Source organism: Phacochoerus africanus, chromosome 2, assembly GCF_016906955.1.
Source record: "Phacochoerus africanus isolate WHEZ1 chromosome 2, ROS_Pafr_v1, whole genome shotgun sequence".
NCBI lineage: Eukaryota > Metazoa > Chordata > Mammalia > Artiodactyla > Suidae > Phacochoerus > Phacochoerus africanus.
The window spans coordinates 137,636,278-137,655,860 of NC_062545.1; the positions used below are offsets into that span (position 1 = coordinate 137,636,278).

At 35.3% G+C, this 19,583-nt stretch overlaps 1 protein-coding gene across 1 annotated transcript in view; it reads left to right on the forward strand.

Moving 5' to 3' along the window:
• DPH6 (diphthamine biosynthesis 6) overlaps positions 1 to 18,991 on the forward strand; it is a 167,008-nt gene extending 148,017 nt beyond the window's left edge. Inside the window, exons 7-9 of the mRNA XM_047766779.1 lie at positions 4,535 to 4,629; positions 15,493 to 15,580; positions 17,176 to 18,991. Coding sequence (XP_047622735.1) covers positions 4,535 to 4,629; positions 15,493 to 15,580; positions 17,176 to 17,229 — 237 coding nt within the window. The 3' untranslated portion in view covers positions 17,230 to 18,991. The remainder of the gene's footprint in view (positions 1 to 4,534; positions 4,630 to 15,492; positions 15,581 to 17,175) is intronic.
• Positions 18,992 to 19,583: the final 592 nt, after the last annotated feature.

The following is a 19,583-nucleotide window of genomic DNA, read 5'->3' on the forward strand; positions in this document are numbered from 1 at the left end:
TTAAAGTCCTTGTCTATTGAGTTCTGTATTTGGTTGGGAGTTCCCACTGTGGCTAAGCAGGTTACAAACCTGACTAGTATCCATGAGAATGCAGGTTTGATCCTTGGCCTCACTCAGTGAGTTAGGGATCCAGTGTTGCTGAACTATGGTGTAGGTCTCAGCTTGGCTGGGAACCCCTGTGGCTGTGGCTGTGGCTGTGGCTGTGGCATACATAGGCTAGCAGCTGCAGCTCCAATTTTACCCCTAGCTTGGGAACTTCCATATGCTGCAGGGGCAGCAAAAAAAGAAAAAAGAAAAGAAAAAGAAAATTTGGTTAATGTGTGGGTCTGTTTCTGTTTTGTTTTCCTCTTGATTATAGATGAAATTTTCTACTTTTTCACTTTTCATCTATTTTATATATTTCATGATTGATATTGAATGAAAAAGAACAGTAGAGACTGAAATAAATAAAATTTACTCCATAAAAGACACATTCCTTTCTCTATGTGACAGCTAGTTTGGATATTTATTCTCTTTAGTCTAATCTCCAAAAATTGAGCTGGGTCTGGTTTGAGTTGCATTTTGTTTCAGTTTGCTACTTGTCTGAAATATTTTGAGAGCAAGATAAGGTCTCTTCCTTTATCTAGGCTTGTGATCTATGCTTCAGTAAGTCTAGTGATCCTTCTCTCCCTTTTCCTCCTACCTCGTCCCCCTGCTTTAAAGTCCTGCCACCAGTGTCGTGTGCCTTTTCAAGAACTTACTTCTCTCAGCCTTTCCCTGTCTCCTCTCTGGCTTTCCAAGTTTTGGCTGAAAGTGCACAGTTTTCCCTCTCCTGTCTACAGTCTTTGGTATAGTGAAAATTCAATAGAAAAGACTTGACGGGCAGGTGTTCTCAAAGGGATCACTCCCCCTTCTTCTGCCCTGGCCCCAGCCTTCTGCATGTGGCCACTGTGTGCATTTGATTAAGATCCTGTGAAAAAGAAGTGTCAGGCTGTAAAACTCCCTGGATCTCCTCAAAACTCTAATAATCCATCACAGAGGTCCACAGATGGCCATAAGAGTTTAACTGCTTTCTACATACACTGATAGATGTCTCTCATCTGTGGAAGTTTGCTTCTACTCTGTTCTCCCATTAGGAAAGTTGCCATGGATCTTCCCTCATCTAGGAAAGGCTCACCTTGATCTGCAGTTTGGTTCATCCAGACTGCATTCTCAGCAATCTGTATGTAAAACACAAAAGCATGGTTTACATACTTTGTGATGGTAACAACTGTCTACTTCTACTTTTTACATACTAACTGAAACTATTAAATATGTTTTAATCATTAATGGATATTAGACCTCAGTGGGCAGAAAGCAATATAAAAATAATTTTTATTTTTTAATATAGATTGCTACTTTATATACTTAAGCTGTGGAAAGAATCAATGATAATTTTAAACCTTAAAAAAAAACTGTTACCTATTTAGTATTTTCAATTACAATGATACCAATAGATAAACTTATCAACATGAACTACAAAAAATTATATTTGGAGTGATTAAGTGTTGACATACATTAATGCCAATTTTGAGTTGAAAATCCCAGACACAGACCCAAGACACATTAGAATAAAACTGCTACTTTCTGTGAATAGTGTAGATATGAGCAACATTGACCTACAGGTTCCAGAAGAGTAAACTGAATGTTCTGTACCACAGATATGTGTCTGGAATGTGCTCATATGGATTCTCTACTTACATAAACTGACCCTTTTTATCACATACATACAGCCATGCTTTTGTGCTACCAGAATATTGATTTCTAATAAGGTACTATGCCTTAGCTGAAGATTCATTAAAGAAAGTGGCTGGCATAGTCTTTACTTTTGAGGAGGTTCTCTCTGGACTTCTAAGGGCCTTGGAACTGGCTAAAGTCAGCCAATAAAAGCGGAATTTTCTGAAGCTTTTGTCTACTAGAACTTCAAGCTAATAGAGTTTAGAGGGGCTGCAAAAGATATTCTAGGAATTCATAGACTGCTTCTTGTTCATCAGCTATAAAAACCATTGAGCTCTTTAGCCAACTTTCTTTCTTTCTTTCTTTTTTCTTTCTTTCTTTCTTTCTTTCTCTCTTTTCTTTTCTTTTTCTTTCTTCCTTTATTTTATTGACGTATACTTGATCTACAATATTGTGACTTTACCTAAGTTTCTTGACTTGTAATCTGTGTCTATGCCAGTGAATCAGTAATAGAAGGAGAGAAGAGACTGCACATTTTATTTATATAAGCAGCATCACTGTTTCATCATACTGTAGTGTTAAAATACAGGGTGCAGCATATTTAGTCAGCTTCAAGAGGCCAAGGACATTGTCTTGTTTACTTTTGGATCTTTTTCTTCTAGCAAGCTCTGCCTAATAATCATTGTTCAATAAATATTTGCTGAAGAACTGATTGAATGAATATTATAGAAATACTTTATGTGAACTAAAAATATCACTGGATATATCCAAATTTTAGATTCCCTAGCCCTGGCAGTCTTTGTATAATGATAGTATATATTGGTTTAACATAGCAGCTTACATTATTTTTACTAGGGACTAATAAAACTACTTCAGTAGAATGACATACATGCCAGCTTTAATACAAAATCCAGTTATTCTTTTGTGGTGAATTACAGAAATTTTGCAAAACACTAATAAAATATAGCCAATAATTGATAAAGTATATTACAACATAAAAAGACTGACCATAAAGGTGAGATTAAAAGTTCGCTTGGTAGAAGTTGCTAGAATGGGAATACCAGGAAAAGAGAGATTAGTAAAGAGGGGATTGGTCAGAACAAGGAAATACCCCAAAATCCACATGCTGTTATTACTATTCCTGCATTTTTATTGCAAGGCAGATATTAATTTAATTCGGTTTACCACAGTAAAGTAGTCTGTGCCTGTTGTCTGCTTCCATAAGAACCAGATGCTGTAATTCTGCCTTGCCGATTCCCTACTTCATAACCTACTGAGGTGAAAATTTATCTACTTTGCTCTTGTAAGCCATTACAGAAAATGCCACTCAGTTTTCTTTCCCTCACTTTTCTTGCTGTTTGACTTTACAGGTTATTCATTACTACTGATCCTTAGAGGAGGTAGTAGAATTTTCATAGATCCATGCTTTAGGTCCCCAAGGGCACATAGTCAATAGTTGAAGCGTAATGGATTCATAATGGTAGCACAACCACAAAAATAATCAAATAAATAAATGCATAACTATGCAGGTAAAACTGAAGACTTAGGCCACAGTCTAAGTAACATGGGAGTAACAGAGAGCATGGGAATAACAGAGAGCATCAGTAAACTCACTCTTCCTTTGGGCCAGGAGATGCTAAAAGCAGGGAGAGCTGTGAAATTCAGAAGGAAGGAGATGGAATCATAGTGATAAAACCTTGACATAAGAGCAGAAAGATCCTGTGACATGGCCAGTGAGCATGCTCCTCACCAGTGATTCCAGCCATGTGCCAACCAAATAAATGACTCTTTTCCTCTCAGTATCAGTAGCATTTAAATAATATAGCTTATCTTTAATTCTAAGCACAAGCTTTTTTTTTTTTAATCTTCCTTCATTCATTTGTTTTTTAATGTCAGGTTTACTCAGACAACAATATAAGCTATCCCCTGGAGTTAGACCATCCTAAGGCCTGTCTGCAATGCTAGGACTTCCTTAGTTCTCCATACCCTTGGAACTTGTCTACTAATAATAGTCTAAAGCATAATAACCATGTTTATGACTTCTTTTTGTTCACAGGCCCAAGAAACAGCCTTGGATTACATTCTCTGTGTCTCTGAGAAATGCTTTAAACATAGCATTTACCCCCCTTCCTTCAAAGGGCAGGGAAAAGCACAATTTGCATATATTCTGCATGTATTCTCATTTACTACATAATGACTTAGTATCTTTCCTCCTTAGCCTTTTTTTGAGTCTAAAAATAGCATCATTTCTGAACTAAAATATAGTCATCTTTTTTTTTTAATAAATTTTCTCTTTATTTACAAAAATGTTGGTCTCATACCTCTTTTTGTGTTTGGGGATTATTAAAAATACTATGCCTTATGATAACATTTTTCTTTTTTTTTTTTTGTCTTTTTAGCTATTTCTTGGGCCACTCCCGCGGCATATGGAGGTTCCCAGGCTAGGGGTCGAATCGGAGCTGTAGCCACCAGCCTACGCCAGAGCCACAGCAACGCAGGATCCAAGCCGCGTCTGCAACCTACACCACAGCTCACGGCAACGCCGGATCGTTAACCCACTGAGCAAGGGCAGGGACCGAACCCGCAACCTCATGGTTCCTAGTCAGATTCGTTAACCACTGCGCCACGATGGGAACTCCTGATAACATTTTTCAAATGGTTTTAAACACATATTTTAAGCAGATATATAAAATTATTTTCCTGTAGTTCACAATCTATTTTGGAATTAAAGTTTCTTGCATGGATATTTTTTAGGACAAAATAAATTAAGTAAGCATTTCTGCTGTCTAATATTAAGATTCCTGTTTCTTTATTGCTCCCCCCCCCCCCCCATTTTCAGCTTTATAAGAAGTACGGAGTCCATGTTTGTGGAGAAGGTGGAGAGTATGAAACATTCACTTTGGATTGCCCTCTATTTAAGAAGAAAATAATTGTGTAAGATATCATTTCAGCATTTTCTTCCCCTTCCTTAAATTTAAGTGATGGAAACAACTTAGCATTAAGCTGGAGGCAACTTTTGTTGGGAGAAATAGAACATGTCCTCTAAGTTCACAAATACTCAATTTGTTTAATACCAGTGAAGTCGTCTGAATACCTAAATCAATACCTGACAAGACGAGGCCTTCATAGAAGCCTATAAACTTTTTAGACATTGCACTTTCGTTTACTTGCTGATTATGGCCTGCAGTAAAACTGGTACCTACACACTGACACTTTTATCCTTTCATGAAGTGTGAATTGCCTGTATTATTTATCTTTCATTACAGCTACATTTGATAAACTGCCACATCAGTAGCCTGTGGGTTCCATTAACTCCATCCTCTTTTTTCCTTTTTCTTGACTTTAACAACTTAGAATGGTAATACTAAACATTTCTCTTCAATTATTTGGGGTTATTTTTACATATAAACTTTGATTTTAAATGAATTACATTTATGGTGAATAGTGTGGTTTCTCTGCCATAAATTGTTAAAATTTATGCAGTAAAAAAACAAGAACTTTCTTCAGTTTGTTGCATTCTCATCTGTACTCTAATTTATGTCACCCATCTCATATGCTAAGAGAGCACTTTATCTGCTTTTCCCAAGTTCTTAAGCTTCTTGAAAAGACTGTCAGACTTATGCTTGATTTCAGAAACCTCATCTGATGAAAGATTAGAATCTTGTATTGAATGGACAGCTTTAGTATTTTCAGCATTGAGAGGTGACTTCTTTGTACATGTTAATAATGAGGGAAGGAATATTTTAAGAAGTCAAGACAAATCTAGGTGAATTTTCTAAAAAAAAATACATGTATCTTGGGAAACATGACCAAGGCCTTTTTATTACCATATCCAATATTCACTCACTCTTGCATCTTTCATTTCTTCTAACTTCTTTTCCATGAATGATCATCAACATAATAATAATTTATTTGGCAAATATTTATCAGGAACCTGTTATGTCTGAAGCATTCTACTGGGCACCATTGGTGTTGAAATGTAGTTCCTGCCTCCAAAGGAGTAATAGGGAAGACACATCTGTATATAATTATGGCACAAGATGGTAGACAATAAGAGTCACAAGAATAAGTTTCTAAATGAGCTATTTCTTCTGGCTTCAGTGATCACAAAATAATTCATGAGTGAACTGTACATTTGATATTACTTCAATGAAATAATGCTATTTGGTGATTCAAGAAAAGCACTTGCATGCTAGGGTGAAATTATAGTATAATGGGAGACTTGAAGTATATTTACTTGTTAATATGGAAGTAAGCAAATTAGGCAGAAATGCATAATAATAGAAAAAATGCCAAAGAATAATACTTTTCCTATTTATTTGACAATTTGAGGTTTTGGAATACCCAGAAGTCTTTATGGATAACATAGAATTATAAGACATGTACTGCTTTATACTCCATAACAAGGTTCATTTAGCATGGTATTTTAGACCTGAAAAGTGAACCTTTAACCTTATTATTTTGTAGACAAGGAAACCTAAGCCTGACTAGGACAATGGTGTGATGGGACTCAGTCATGCTGTTGAAGAGAGGGATGTCCAGGAAGGTGTATTAGAGTCCTCACAGTGCCAAAGTGAGCTGTGCAATTGAACTGGGTGGTCATTTATTGGGGAAAACTATGTGGCTGGAACTCTGCGAGCTGCCACTCTGCTCTGTAGGAGTTCTTTACAATAGTCAGTATATATGCACCCAACTACATACAAAAAGCACTAACAGACATCAATGGACAGATCCTCTAGACAGAAAATCAATAAGGCTACAGAGATCCTAAATGACACAATAGAAAAGTTAGACTTCATTGACATTTTCAGGACATTACATCCAAAAAAAATCAGAATATACATTCTTTTCAAATACACATGGAAAATTCTCAAGTATTGACCACATACTGGGGCATAAAACTAGCCTCAACAAATTTAAGAGTTTAGAAATTATTTCAAGTCTCTTCAGTGACCTCAATGGCATGAAACCAGAGACCAAACACAATAAAAGAAGTGAGAAAAAAACTGGCTACATGAGGACTAAATAACATTCTACTAAAGAACAAATGGGTCAACAAGGAAATCAAAAGGGAAATTAAAAATACCTTGAGACAAATGAAAATGAAAACACAACCATTCAAAATCTATGGGATGCCAAAAAGCAGTGCTTAGAGAGAAGTTCATAAGGATACAGGCCTTCCTCAGAAAAGAAAAACCTCAAATCAACAATTTAACCTATCATCTAAAAGAATTAGAAAAAGAACAAAAAAAAAAACAAAAGTCAGCAGAAGGAAGAAAATCATAAAGATCAGAGAGGAAATCAATAAAATAGGTTCAAAAGCAATAGAAAAAAAATCCATAAAACCAAAAGCTGGTTCTTTGAGAGAGTAAACAATATTGACAAACCACTGGCCAGACTCACAAAGAAGAGGGGAAAAAAACTCAAACAAAATAAGAAATGAAAAAGGAGAAGTCTCACCAGATATTGAAGAAATACAAAAAACATAAGAGAACACTATGAACAATTATATGCCAACAGATTTGACAACCAGAAGAAATGGACAACTTTTCTAGAGACATACAGCCCACCAAAACAGAATCAAAAAGAAATGGATCAACTGAACAGACTAATCACCAGAAATGAAATTGAATATGTAATAAAAACACTCCCTGCAAACAAAAGGCCAGGACCAGATGTCTTCACCAAACCATATGAATTCTACCAAACATACAAAGAACTTACTCATCCTTCTCAAACTTCCAAAACATTGAAGAAGAAGGAACACTCCCAAAGACATTCTATGAAGCCACCATCACCCTAATACCAAAACCAAAGATACTACCAAAAAAAGAAAATTATAGTGTCTTTGATGAATATAGATGCAAAAATTCTCAACAAAATTTTAGCTAACAGAATCCAACAACATATAAAAATGATCATTACCACGACCAGGTGGGATTCATCCAATGTTCACAAGGATGGTTCAACATATGCAAATCAATCAACATTATACACCTCATTAACAAAAGAGTCAAAAACCACATGATCATCTCAATAGATGCAGAAAAAGCATTTGACAAAGACCAACATCCATTCATGATAAAAACTCTTTCCAAAGTGGGTATAGAGAGAACATACCTTAACATATTCAAAGCCATTTATGACAAACCCACAGCAAATATAATACTCAACAGAGAAAAGCTGAAAGCCTTCCCCCTAAGATCTGGAACAAGACAGGGATTCCTACTCTCACCACTTTTATTCAACATACTGTTAGAAGTCCTAGCCACAGCAATCATACAAACAAAAGAAATAAAAGATATCCAAATTGGAAGAGAAGGGGTAAATTTGTCACTGGACGCAGATGGCATAATACTATATATAGAAAACCCTAAGGAATCCACACAAAAACTACTCGAACTGATTAACAAATTCAGCAAAGTAGTAGGATACAAGATTAACATTCAGAAATACAGTGCATTTCTGTATGTACTAACAATGACAGAAAAGGAATATAGAAATATAATACCTTTTAAAATTGCACCCCAAAATATTAAATACCTAGGAATAAACCTGACCAAGGAGGTGAAAGACTTATATGCTAATAACTATAAAACATTAATCAAGGAAATAAAAAGGATTCAAAGAAATTGAGAGATATTCCATGCTCCTGGATTGGAAGAATTAATATTGTTAAAATAGCCATACTACCCAAAGCACTCTACAGATTCAGTGCAATCCCAATCAAATTACCCATGACATTTTTCACAGAGCTAGAACAAACAATCCAAAAAATTTATATGAAACCATAAAAGAGCCAGAATTGCCAAAGCAACCCTGAGGGAAAAAAGCAAGCAGAAAGCATAACTCTCCCAGACCTCAGACAGTATTACAAAGCTGCAGTAATTAAGACAGTGTAGTACAGATAGCAAGACAGACATACAGGCCAATGGAACAGAATAGAGAACCCAGAAATAAATGCAGACACCTATGATCAATTAATCTTTGACAAAGAAGGCAAGAACATAAAATGGGAAAAGACAGTCTTTTTAGTGAGTGGTGCTGGGAAAACTGGACAGCTGCATGTAAATCAATGAAACTAGAAAACATCATCACATCACGCACAAAAATAAACTCAAAATGGCTTAAAGACTTAAACATAAGACACCATCAGACTCCTAGAAGAGAACATAGGCAAAACTTTCACTGACATCAACCTTACAAATATTTTCTTAGGTCAGTCTCCCAAAGCAATAGAAATAAAACCAAAAATAAACCAGTGGGACCTAATCAAACTGACAAGATTTTGCACAGCAAAGGAAACCATCCAAAAAACAAAAACAAAAACAAACAAACAAGCCTATGGAATGGGAAAAAATAGTTTCAAATGGTGTGACTGATGCATCTGGTGAGGGCTTAATCTCCAAAATATACAATTTACACAATTCAACAGCAAAGAAAAAAAAAGAAAAATGGAGCAGAAGACCTGAGTAGAAATTTCTCCAAAGAAGATATACAGATGGCCAACAGGCATATAAATAAATGCTCAACATCACTAATTATTAGAGAAATGCAACTCAAAACTACAATGAGATACCATTTCACAGCAGTCAGAATGGCCATCATTAGTAAGTTTACAAATAACAAATGCTGGAGAGGGTGTGAAGAAAAGAGAACCCTTCTACAGTTGGTAGGAATGTAGATTAGTACAACCACAATGGAAAACAGTATGGTGGTACCTTAGAAAACTAAATATAGAAAACCGTATGACCCAACATTCCCACTCCTGGGCATATATCCAGGCAGAGCTTTCCTTGAAAAAGACATATGCACCCGTATATTCATTGCAGCACTATTGACAATAGCCAAGACATGGAAACAACCTAAATGTCCATTGACAAATGAAAGGATTAAGAAGATGTAGTACATATATACACAATGGAATACCCCCCAGCCATAAAAGAGAACAAAATAATGCCATTTGCAGCAACATGGATGAACTAGAGACTCTCATACTAAATGGAGTAAGTCAGAAAGAGAAAGATAAATATCATATTATATCACATATCTGGAATCTAATATATGGACAAATGAACCTACATACAGAAAAGAAACAAACTCATGGACATGGAGAACAGACTTGTGCTTGCCAAGGGAAAGGGGGAGAGAGTGGACTGGGAGTTTGGGGTTAGTAGATACATACTGTTGCATTTGAAGTGGGTAAGCAATGAGATCCTTCTGTATAGCACAGGGAACTATATCTAGTTATTTGTGATGGAACATGATAGAGGATAATGTGAGAAAAAGTGTGTGTGTGTGTGTGTGTGTGAATGGGACACTTTGCTCTACAACAGAAATTGACAGAACATGGAGCTCCCATCGTGGCTCAGTGGTTAGCAAATCCGACTAGGAACCAAGAGGTTGAAGGTTCGATCCCTGGCCTCGCTCAGTGTGTTAAGGTTCCGGTGTTGCCGTGAGCTGTGGTGTAGGTCACAGATGTGGCTTGGCTCTGGCATTGCTGTGGCTGTGGTGCAGGCTGGCGGCTACAGCTCCAATTAGACCCCTAGCCTGGGAACCTCCATATGCCGTGGGTATGGTCCTAGAAAAGACAAAAAAAAAAAAGAAAGAAAGAAAGAAAAGAAATTGACAGAACATTGTAAATCAACTATTAAAAAAATAAAAAGGAATGGAGAGGCAGGGTTCTCATTGTGTCTCAGCATGTTAAGAACCCTACTGGTAACCATGAGGAGGCAGGTTCAATCCCTGTCCTTGCTCAGTGGGTTAAGAATCCAGTGTTTCCACAAGCTGCAGCATAGATCACAGGTGGCATAGGCTGGCAGCTGCAGATCCGATTAGATCCCTAGCCTGGGAACTTCCATATGCTATAGATGCACCCCTAAAAAGAAAAAAAAAAAAAGAATGGAGCAGCAAATCAGCAATACTGTACTTGCATACCTTGAGAATAGACATGGAAGCACTTTTCTTTCTTATTTTTTTTTTAATCATTATTTCCTCAATACAGTTATTTTTGAGCTTGGGGTTAATAGATGCATTTTTCTTTCTTAATTCATCTATCAGCTAATCATGAATCTAATTCTAATGCTTAAGCATATTCTTTGCTTTTTTCTTCATAGGCTCTACCTTGCCTCAGCTGCACAACTTTCTTGTTTGAATTCTTTTCTCTTGATGTCTTCCTATTTCTCCCCACTTTGCTAAATCATTCCCTTTTTAAAGGCTTTGGTTGTTATCACCTCAAGTGCTTGCTCTCATACCTGAACTCCCGGGGAACACAGTAGGTGCTAATAAAGGATTGTTAAATATCGTTGAATTAATTTTTCATTTATTGTTTACTTTTACATATCCTATTTCACTTTTATGTGTTCCTTTTTTAGGTTATAATTAGAGCTTATAGGTTGGAACATCTCCTAGTTGAATATAAAAAGAATGTCAATACTATATACAAGATCTTTCTACCTCTTTAAAATAGAAAATGTCCTTATCATGCCTATCCGATAAGCACTAAATGTGGTGATATGAATGAAATGCATGGCACATTCTAAAACTATATGTAAATTGAAGTATTTTATTTAGAGATACTTTTTCATGTAATACACTTAAAAGATAAGTTTAGACCCTGTAACCACTCGCTAACAATTGACTATTAATCATATTGGACCCTAGGAGTTCCCCAGTGGCTCAGTGGAAAAGGATCTGGCGTTGTCACTGCTATGGCTTGGGTCACTATTGTGGTGCAGGTTCCATTCCTGGCCTGGGAACTTCTGCATTCCAAAAAAAAAAAAACAAAAACAAAAACCATACTGGATCCTGTAAGGTAGAACTTATTTTGAGGACAAGTTTAATAATTTCTCTGATTATATTTGATATAGTAGCAGTCTTCCACAATAGGCACACAACTAATTATTAAGGAGTTCCCTTTTAAATGTCTGATTCAAAAATGTTTTGATAAGAAAGAGACTAAGAGGAGAAAAAATTAACTTTTGCATATAAATGATTTGATTATAATTAGGGATTTTTTTCAAAAACACATTAAATATGTTTTATATAAGAAATAATTTAGACAAATTAGGATGGTTCTAGAAGTTTATTATGTGATAACATTTTGTGCCAAATTCCAATTAATATTTTAAAAATCTTGTAGGAGAGATTGGTATAATATTCTTTTTCTGGAAATAATTTTTAAAATATCTGACTAGAATATTTTACAGTTCAGTTTCTCATCAATTAATAATGTGTCTAGTCACTTTTAGATACAAATTTTTAGATCAGAAAATGAGGATTTTTTTCCCTGAGGAGCTTTAATAAAAAAATTACAGCCTAGACTTTAAATTGTATGTCCTCAAATAAAAATCCTACTTTCTTTTCACTTCTTACTTTGAAGTCTGTATGTATATGTATGTCATAAGTAAGAACCACTCACATGGCCAATATTTTGAGGAAAAAAGTAAGAACTAAAATCCCAATGTTGTATTACTGAAAGTGATAATTTTCTTCTCTCTGTTAATGAACACATTTGTAATGTCATTATTTGATTCCATCTCATATTTTCATTTGAATTTTCAGTATTAATATATTACTGCTACAGAGTTGTCACATGTGGCAGTGACAATAGGAAGGAAGGAGGGGTGAACAATGGGAAGGAAGGAGGGATGAAAGGAAGAACTAAATTCTATGATTAAAACACTATGCATTCATTTTCCCCGCTTACTTCTATTTCCTACCTGAATTTCAAGACATAACGAAGCCCAGAGCATCATAATGTGGCATTTTGCAGTAAGGGTGAATCAAGTACTGCCTTCTCATATCTTTTCTCTATCACTTAGAATTTATTAAAATTTATGAACTATTTTCCTTGTATTTAAATCTATACAAGTCTTAATTTTTATTTTCATTTTTATTATTCTTGAGATGCTGTATGGTGTTATTGGGGTATATATGTATGCATATGTTCATGTATACATATACATGTATGCATGTATGAGAATGTATATATTTGTGTGAAAATAGGTAATTGAAAAATCAGTGTGGGTTTGTGATAGTATCAATAGTTAGTATATAAGCGTAACTTAACAAACTTAAACTGTACAGTTATTTGTTTTTTCAACAAATGAATGAATACAAGGCAGTGTACTCTGTACTGAGCCAGGGGTGGAGTGTGGAGGGATGGGCAGACAAAGATAAACAAAACTTGGTCCCTCTCTAAGAAGGAAGACAAGCACACAAACCCTATATGTTATAGTACAATAATTATAATATATATAATATATAATTATAATATATATAATATAATTATTATTAAGCCCTATATAATAAACACTATAATATAGTGGATGCTATGAAAGGGGTATAAATGCATTACCAAAGCACATAAATCAGAAAACTAGCACTGTCTGAGGATATCAGGCAAGGATTCACAGAAATGACAGAGATATCTGTAAGGATAAGTGTGAATCCACAGGGAGTATCTGTGCAGTTGTCTTTTAGAGGGGAGTAGGAACCAAGACCATGACTGAATCTCAAGAGAAAATAGCGGTTTTTTGAAGTGACCTGACCTCATACCTTGGCAACCTAGAACTAGGGAAGAGAGACTCAGACTCAGACCAGACTTAACTAGCTACCCTTTTGACGTTGTACTAGGGGTAAGCCTAACACAGCAATGAAAGGGAACGTGGGATCCAGATTTGACTGCAGAGAAACCTCAGTTATATAAGAGGTACAGACCACACTGATTACTTTATTAATAGGGGAAAGAGGAGGAGGGCCAACTGGAAAGCATTTTTGCTATGGTACATTTGTTCTTAATTTTCTGGGTTGCTCTGAGAGTATTCCAGCAGGTCCTGCTCTAGGTTTCAGAGAAATCCATGAAACAGACAGAAACCAGAAACCCTGGAAAATTGAGTTTCAGGTGATAGTTTATGAAAGAAAAGACAAGCAATAGTGGCATCATTCTATTTGAAGCTAAAAGCTGTTCATTTTATACCTAGTCTCCCAGTTGGCTCTGGCTTTGTATAAGTGAATGAAATGATGTTAGTCAATTAGAAATTACAGATTAATAGAATCCATAAAAATCATACTCCTCTTCATTTAGTGCTCAGGATATTATACTTTTTCTCTGGAAAACAGTCTTGATTTAGAATGCAGTAATTTTATCAATTAACCGAGCTATTCACTGTCAACCTTCTGTTAGTGCGGATAACTGGCACGAGAAGGGAGGGCCTGAAACACCCTTCCTTTCTACTGATATATCATGGGCTCAGGTTAAGTCTAGGTTTGGTGTACCCATGGTCAAGGATATCAGGACCAAGCTGCCTAGATTAGGCATAATGAAGGCTCAAGGTCAGTTTCCAAAGCTGGGATTGGCAACAGAGAGATTGGAATTTAATGTAAGAATGAGATTGTACATAGGAATTAGAAACTGAATCAATTAATGAGCTAAGATAGGGCCAAAACAGACAACTCTGAAGTAAATAGACAAGATGCCTAGACTAGGGCTAACAGAGCAGAGAGGCAGGTGGTAGAAAGCAAGAGGATCTCCTCTTTACTTTCTCTTTCCCTCCCTCTTACTCATTATACCTGGAGGCATCTTTTGGCTTATGTAGTCTATGAAGGCAGGTTATTACTTTCTTTCATGATCCTGTCTCTTCAATGATTCTATTTCTATTATAATGTGTTACTTTTCTTTAAATGTCATAGAAGCCCTTTTAAATGTTATTTTTTAAAAGCACTAACAAGCTGCATATTTGATACTAAAGGTTCATGAATAGTTAATATTTTTTATCATCAAACTTCTCTATCTCTGATCTTTCAACTGGAAAGTAAACAGATTTTACCCATGAAAATTTAATAGTCAGATCCAAGTATTTTGAGATTTCTTCTATTGCCACTAAATAACTTTGTATTACAAAAAAAAATGATTCAAAAATATTTTACATTAGTGGCAAAAAGTCAAATAAGAATTTATTTTGCTGTACTGCAATGGTTAGAATGCTAACAGTGTATTAATATAAACATTGGAACTAGTTCCTGAGGCATTAAAGACATATGAGGAATTTCTGCTTTTAGAATTTCAGTTAAAATGCAAAAACACTCTTGCTTTCTTAATAAACAACAATAAAAGATAATTAGTTATTAGAACGTCACACATAATTTTAGTTATTCATATGTGCTTTACAGGGTATCTTTGATAAAAGTTGAGCTATTTTACATATATCCATATGGTGCCACAAGCAGTTCTTACTATTTCACCTGAATATGGTAATTACCATGTCAGACAATCAATTTTAATAGCAATGATATTGCAGTGTGAAGAGTTCATCTAGAGCTTAAAACCATCACAAGTAGTGCTTTTGTGAAGGATAATTGAGATTTTGTGTGAAACCCTGAATGAATTACCTCTTAAAAATGAAAAGGATAATGAAGATAAAGCACTTATTGTTTAATGGTTAGCCCATACCAACCAAATTTGTGAAAACGAAATTGAGTAGAAGTTTCAGGTTTTAAAATCATTCAGAGCTTTGAGTGAACCTGAAAGTTGAACTATGTGTCCTGATAAAGATGAAAAGCTTCTTTACTTGTTCCTGAAAGTTTTGTATCCTCAGTCCTTCTCCCAATTAAATACTGGGTTATTAAAAATAGATGTTAATCACTAATTATGTAGTAAATATGTATACAGTAGTATACTAGTAGAAATAAATTCAAAAATGAGGATTTTTGGTCTCCTGTAGTCACTAGAAGGAGTAATTTGCCACGAAACATCTTGCATAGTAGATAAATGTATGATAAATTTTTCTATTTCAGGGATTCATCAGAAGTAGTCATACATTCAGCTGATGCATTCGCACCTGTGGCTTACCTACGCTTTTTAGAATTGCATTTGGAGGACAAGGCAAGTAAATTTGAGATTGACAGTGATTTAAAGAGAAAGTTGAGATATGTGCATTGTCTCTGTATATGTAGTTCTATAACAGATGAAAGGGTAAAAAATTTTATCAGTAGTGATTTTTTTTTTCAGATTCTCAGCTAATTACTAAGAATTTTGCAAATGTTTATAGTTTTAAGAGCTCTATATGATATAAAAGAAATTACAGGTGTTTCCTGGTAACTCATTGGGTTAAATATCCACCACTGTCACTGCTGTGGCTCAGGTCCCTGCTATGGCATGAGTTTGATCCCTGTCCCAGGAACTTTTGCATACTGTGGAAGTAGCCTCAGTATTTCTGAGGTTGATCATTTATTTGAAAAGGGAATGATATATACATTAATTGAGGAAAATACAGGACAGTGTATATCAAATATTAAATCATCTAGTAAATTAAGAATTAGGTTATTGGGCATTAGCATTAGAGGAAAGGTTTGAGGAGAAACTGTAAATTTTATTATGCAAAGTTTGAAAGGCGGAGAAAAGGAGAAATAAAAGCTTATCCAGAAATATACAAGGAAACAGATATACAAATAAAAGATGGAAAGTAAAGCAAAAGTGTAATAAAGAATTTCCTTTAAATACATTGACTGTCAAGATACAGTGGAATGTCAATTTTAAAATGTTTTGCAAAATAGTTAAAGTCTGGATTAGACCCTTTGATTAAAAGTCTGCTCCTTGAGATGTAAAGGATTGGAAGAAGTCTTCTGCATCTTTGGTGTTCTCTCACAGAGACATGAAGCACTCTCATAGTTATGTGCACAATAGAAAATATTAAGAATCAAGAGAGGAGTTCCTGTCATGGCGCAGTGGTTAACGAATCCGACTAGGAACCATGAGGTTGCGGGTTCGATCCCTGCCCTTGCTCAGTGGGTTAACAATCCGGCGTTGCCGTGAGCTGTGATGTGGGTCGCAGACGCGGCTCGGATCCCGCATTGCTGTGGCTCTGGCATAGACTGACAGCTACAGCTCCGATTAGACCCCTAGTCTAGGAACCTTCATATGCCGCAGGAGCGGCTCAAGAAAAGGCAAAAAAACAAAACAAAAACAAAAGCATCAAGAGAATTGAGGATTGGCTAAGGAAGAAAACAAATGGGAGCCCCAGAAATCTCACAGTGGGTTTCCAAAGGTAGAAAATAATATTTAATGTCATTTATCCAGAAAAAATTAAGATAGATAGGATTGAAATAGATCATTGAATTGGGCTGGAAGATGACTATTGATGACCTTTTACCAAAAAGCTGGTAACCCTCAAGAGAATGAAGCTATATTATCCAGACATCTTTCAGACCCACTGAAAGGAGCCTCTTACTTCTACGTCCCTGCTACTTCTGCTGTCATGTGCACACACAGAAAAATCAAAACCACCAAATTCTGATTTAGATACATTGGCCATTATATGTTCAACTCTACCTAAATAGCTCATTATTCACTGCTTTGGTATTTCATTGATTTTCACCGTCCATTTGCCCTCTTTCAGAAAGCAATGTTATTACTTCTTTAAGGTGCATAACTCACTGACATTAAGTAAATATGGTGCTTTTCCTTTTTTTTTTTTTTAGGTGTCCCCAGTACCTGACAACTGCAGAACATCTAATTATATACATAAATCTTGAAAAGTATTGTTGAACTTTGTTTACTAAGCTATTTCTATATTTTAAAAATTACGTAACAGTTCTCAATTATCATGTTCCACTTTTTCTCATTACTTTTTCATTCTTATAAATATGTATCTTTATCAGAAGAGCCATTGATTAATTGGTTAATGCATCCTATCCATGATCTCTGTGATCTGTTCCTTTTTTTCCCCTTTTACTTCATCTACAGTACTTATTTCTGTAATATTTCTTTGCTTTCATCACACCAGTTTATTTTTCTCTTTTCTGCTGCTCTCATCTCAGCCAATAATATGTTGCAGAGGCATTTGAAAATGAGGATGAAAAGAAATCACTATATTTAGCCAATCAGGTTTATTCTACTGTGTCACCATTTTTATTTTGAATATATTCATTGTTTCAACATCGTTGGACAGTCAGGAAAAATACCATTAACTCTTACTGGTTATTTTATAACTGACTGAAAATGCAACTTTTCAGTATTACCTATGCTGACTTTAGACTAATTTTTCAGTTCACAGAAACACTCAGCAGAAGATACAGAGAGTTCCTACACATGCACAATTCCCCCCCTCCCCGCCCCCACCGCCACTATCAACATCCCATACCACAACAGAATATTTGTTACAGTTAATGAATTTTTACTGACATGCCATTATCACCCAAAGTCCGTAGTTATGTGACAATTTACTCTTGGTGGTGTACATGCTGTGGGTTTGGACAAACATATAATGACTTGTATCCACCATTTGAGTATCATACAGAATAGCTTCACTGCTCTAAAAACCCTCCATCCTCTTCCTACTCATCCTTCCTTTTTCTCTTAACCTCTGGCAATCTCTCATGTTTTGCCTTTTCCAGAATGTCATGAAGTGGGACTTATTCAGTATGTTGCCTTTTCGGGTTGCCTTCTTTAAGTTACTAATATACATTTAGGTTCTTTCATATCTTTTCATGGTTTGATAGCATATTTCTTTTTTTTTTCAAATTAAGACTTTATTTTTTTAGTTTTAGGTTCACAGAAAAATTGGAGGGTGGGTACAGAAATTTGCCAAATACTCCTCGCCCCCACACATGTGTGGTGTCCCTCATTATCAATATGCCTTGCCAAAGGGGAACATTTGTTACAATTGTAATTACCTACATTGCAGATCATAATCACCCAGAGTTCATAGTTTATATTACCGTTCACTCTTGGTTTTGTACATTCTATGCATGACATGTATCCATCATTATGGTATCATGCAAAATATTTTCACTACCCCCATATTTTCCATGCTCCACCTTTCCATGTTTATTACTCCATCCAGCCCCTGAAAATCACTGATCTTTTTATTATCTCCATGTTTTTTCCTTTTCCAGAAGGTTATATAGTTAGAATAATTCAGTATGTTGTCATTTTTAAATTGGCTTCTTTCACTTAGTAATATCCATTTAACATTCCTGCATGCCTTTACACGCATTTTTAAGTGCTTAATAATATTCCATTATCTGAATATAACATTATTTATCCATTCACATACTAAAGGAAATCTTGGTTGCATCTAAATTTTAGCAATTGTGAATAAAGCTTCTGTAATACATCCATGTGCACGTTTTTGTGTGGCGTTTTCAGCTCTTTTGGATAAATTCCAAAGAGTATGATTGCTGGATTATATGATAAGAGTACGTTTAAGTTTACAAGAAACCACCAAACTGTCTTCCAAATGGCTGTGCCATTTTGCATTCCCACCAACAGTGAATGAAGATTCCTATTGCTCCACATCCTTGCCAGCTTTTGGTGTTATCAGTGTTTTGGGCATTCATCATTCTAATAAGGTGTGTAAAGGTATATCACTGCTGTTTTTAATTTGCATTTCTCTGATGACATATGGTGTGGAACATCTTTTCATATATTTATTTGCCATCTCTATTTCATATTTGGTGAGAGATCTGTTCAGATGTCTGCCGATTTTTTTATTCAAACTCTGTTTTTTTAATATTGAGTTTTAAGTGTTTTCTCTATATTTTGGAAATAGTTCTTTATCAGCTATGTCTTCTGCAAATATTTTCATCCAGTTTATGGCTTGTCTATTCATTCTCTTGGTAGTGCCTTTCACAGAGCAGAAGTTTTTAATTTTAATGAAATCCAACTTATTTTTTTCTTGGATCATACCTTTGGTATTGTATCTAAAAGTCATCACTAAACTCAAGGTCATCAAGATTTTCTCCTATTTTACCTTCTAGGAATTTTATCATTTTGCCTTTTTACATTTGGGTCTGTAATTCAATTTGAGTTAGTTTTTGTAAAGGGGTATGTGGCCTGTGTCAGGATTCATTTTTTTATGTGTGGATATCTAGTGGTTCTAGCACTA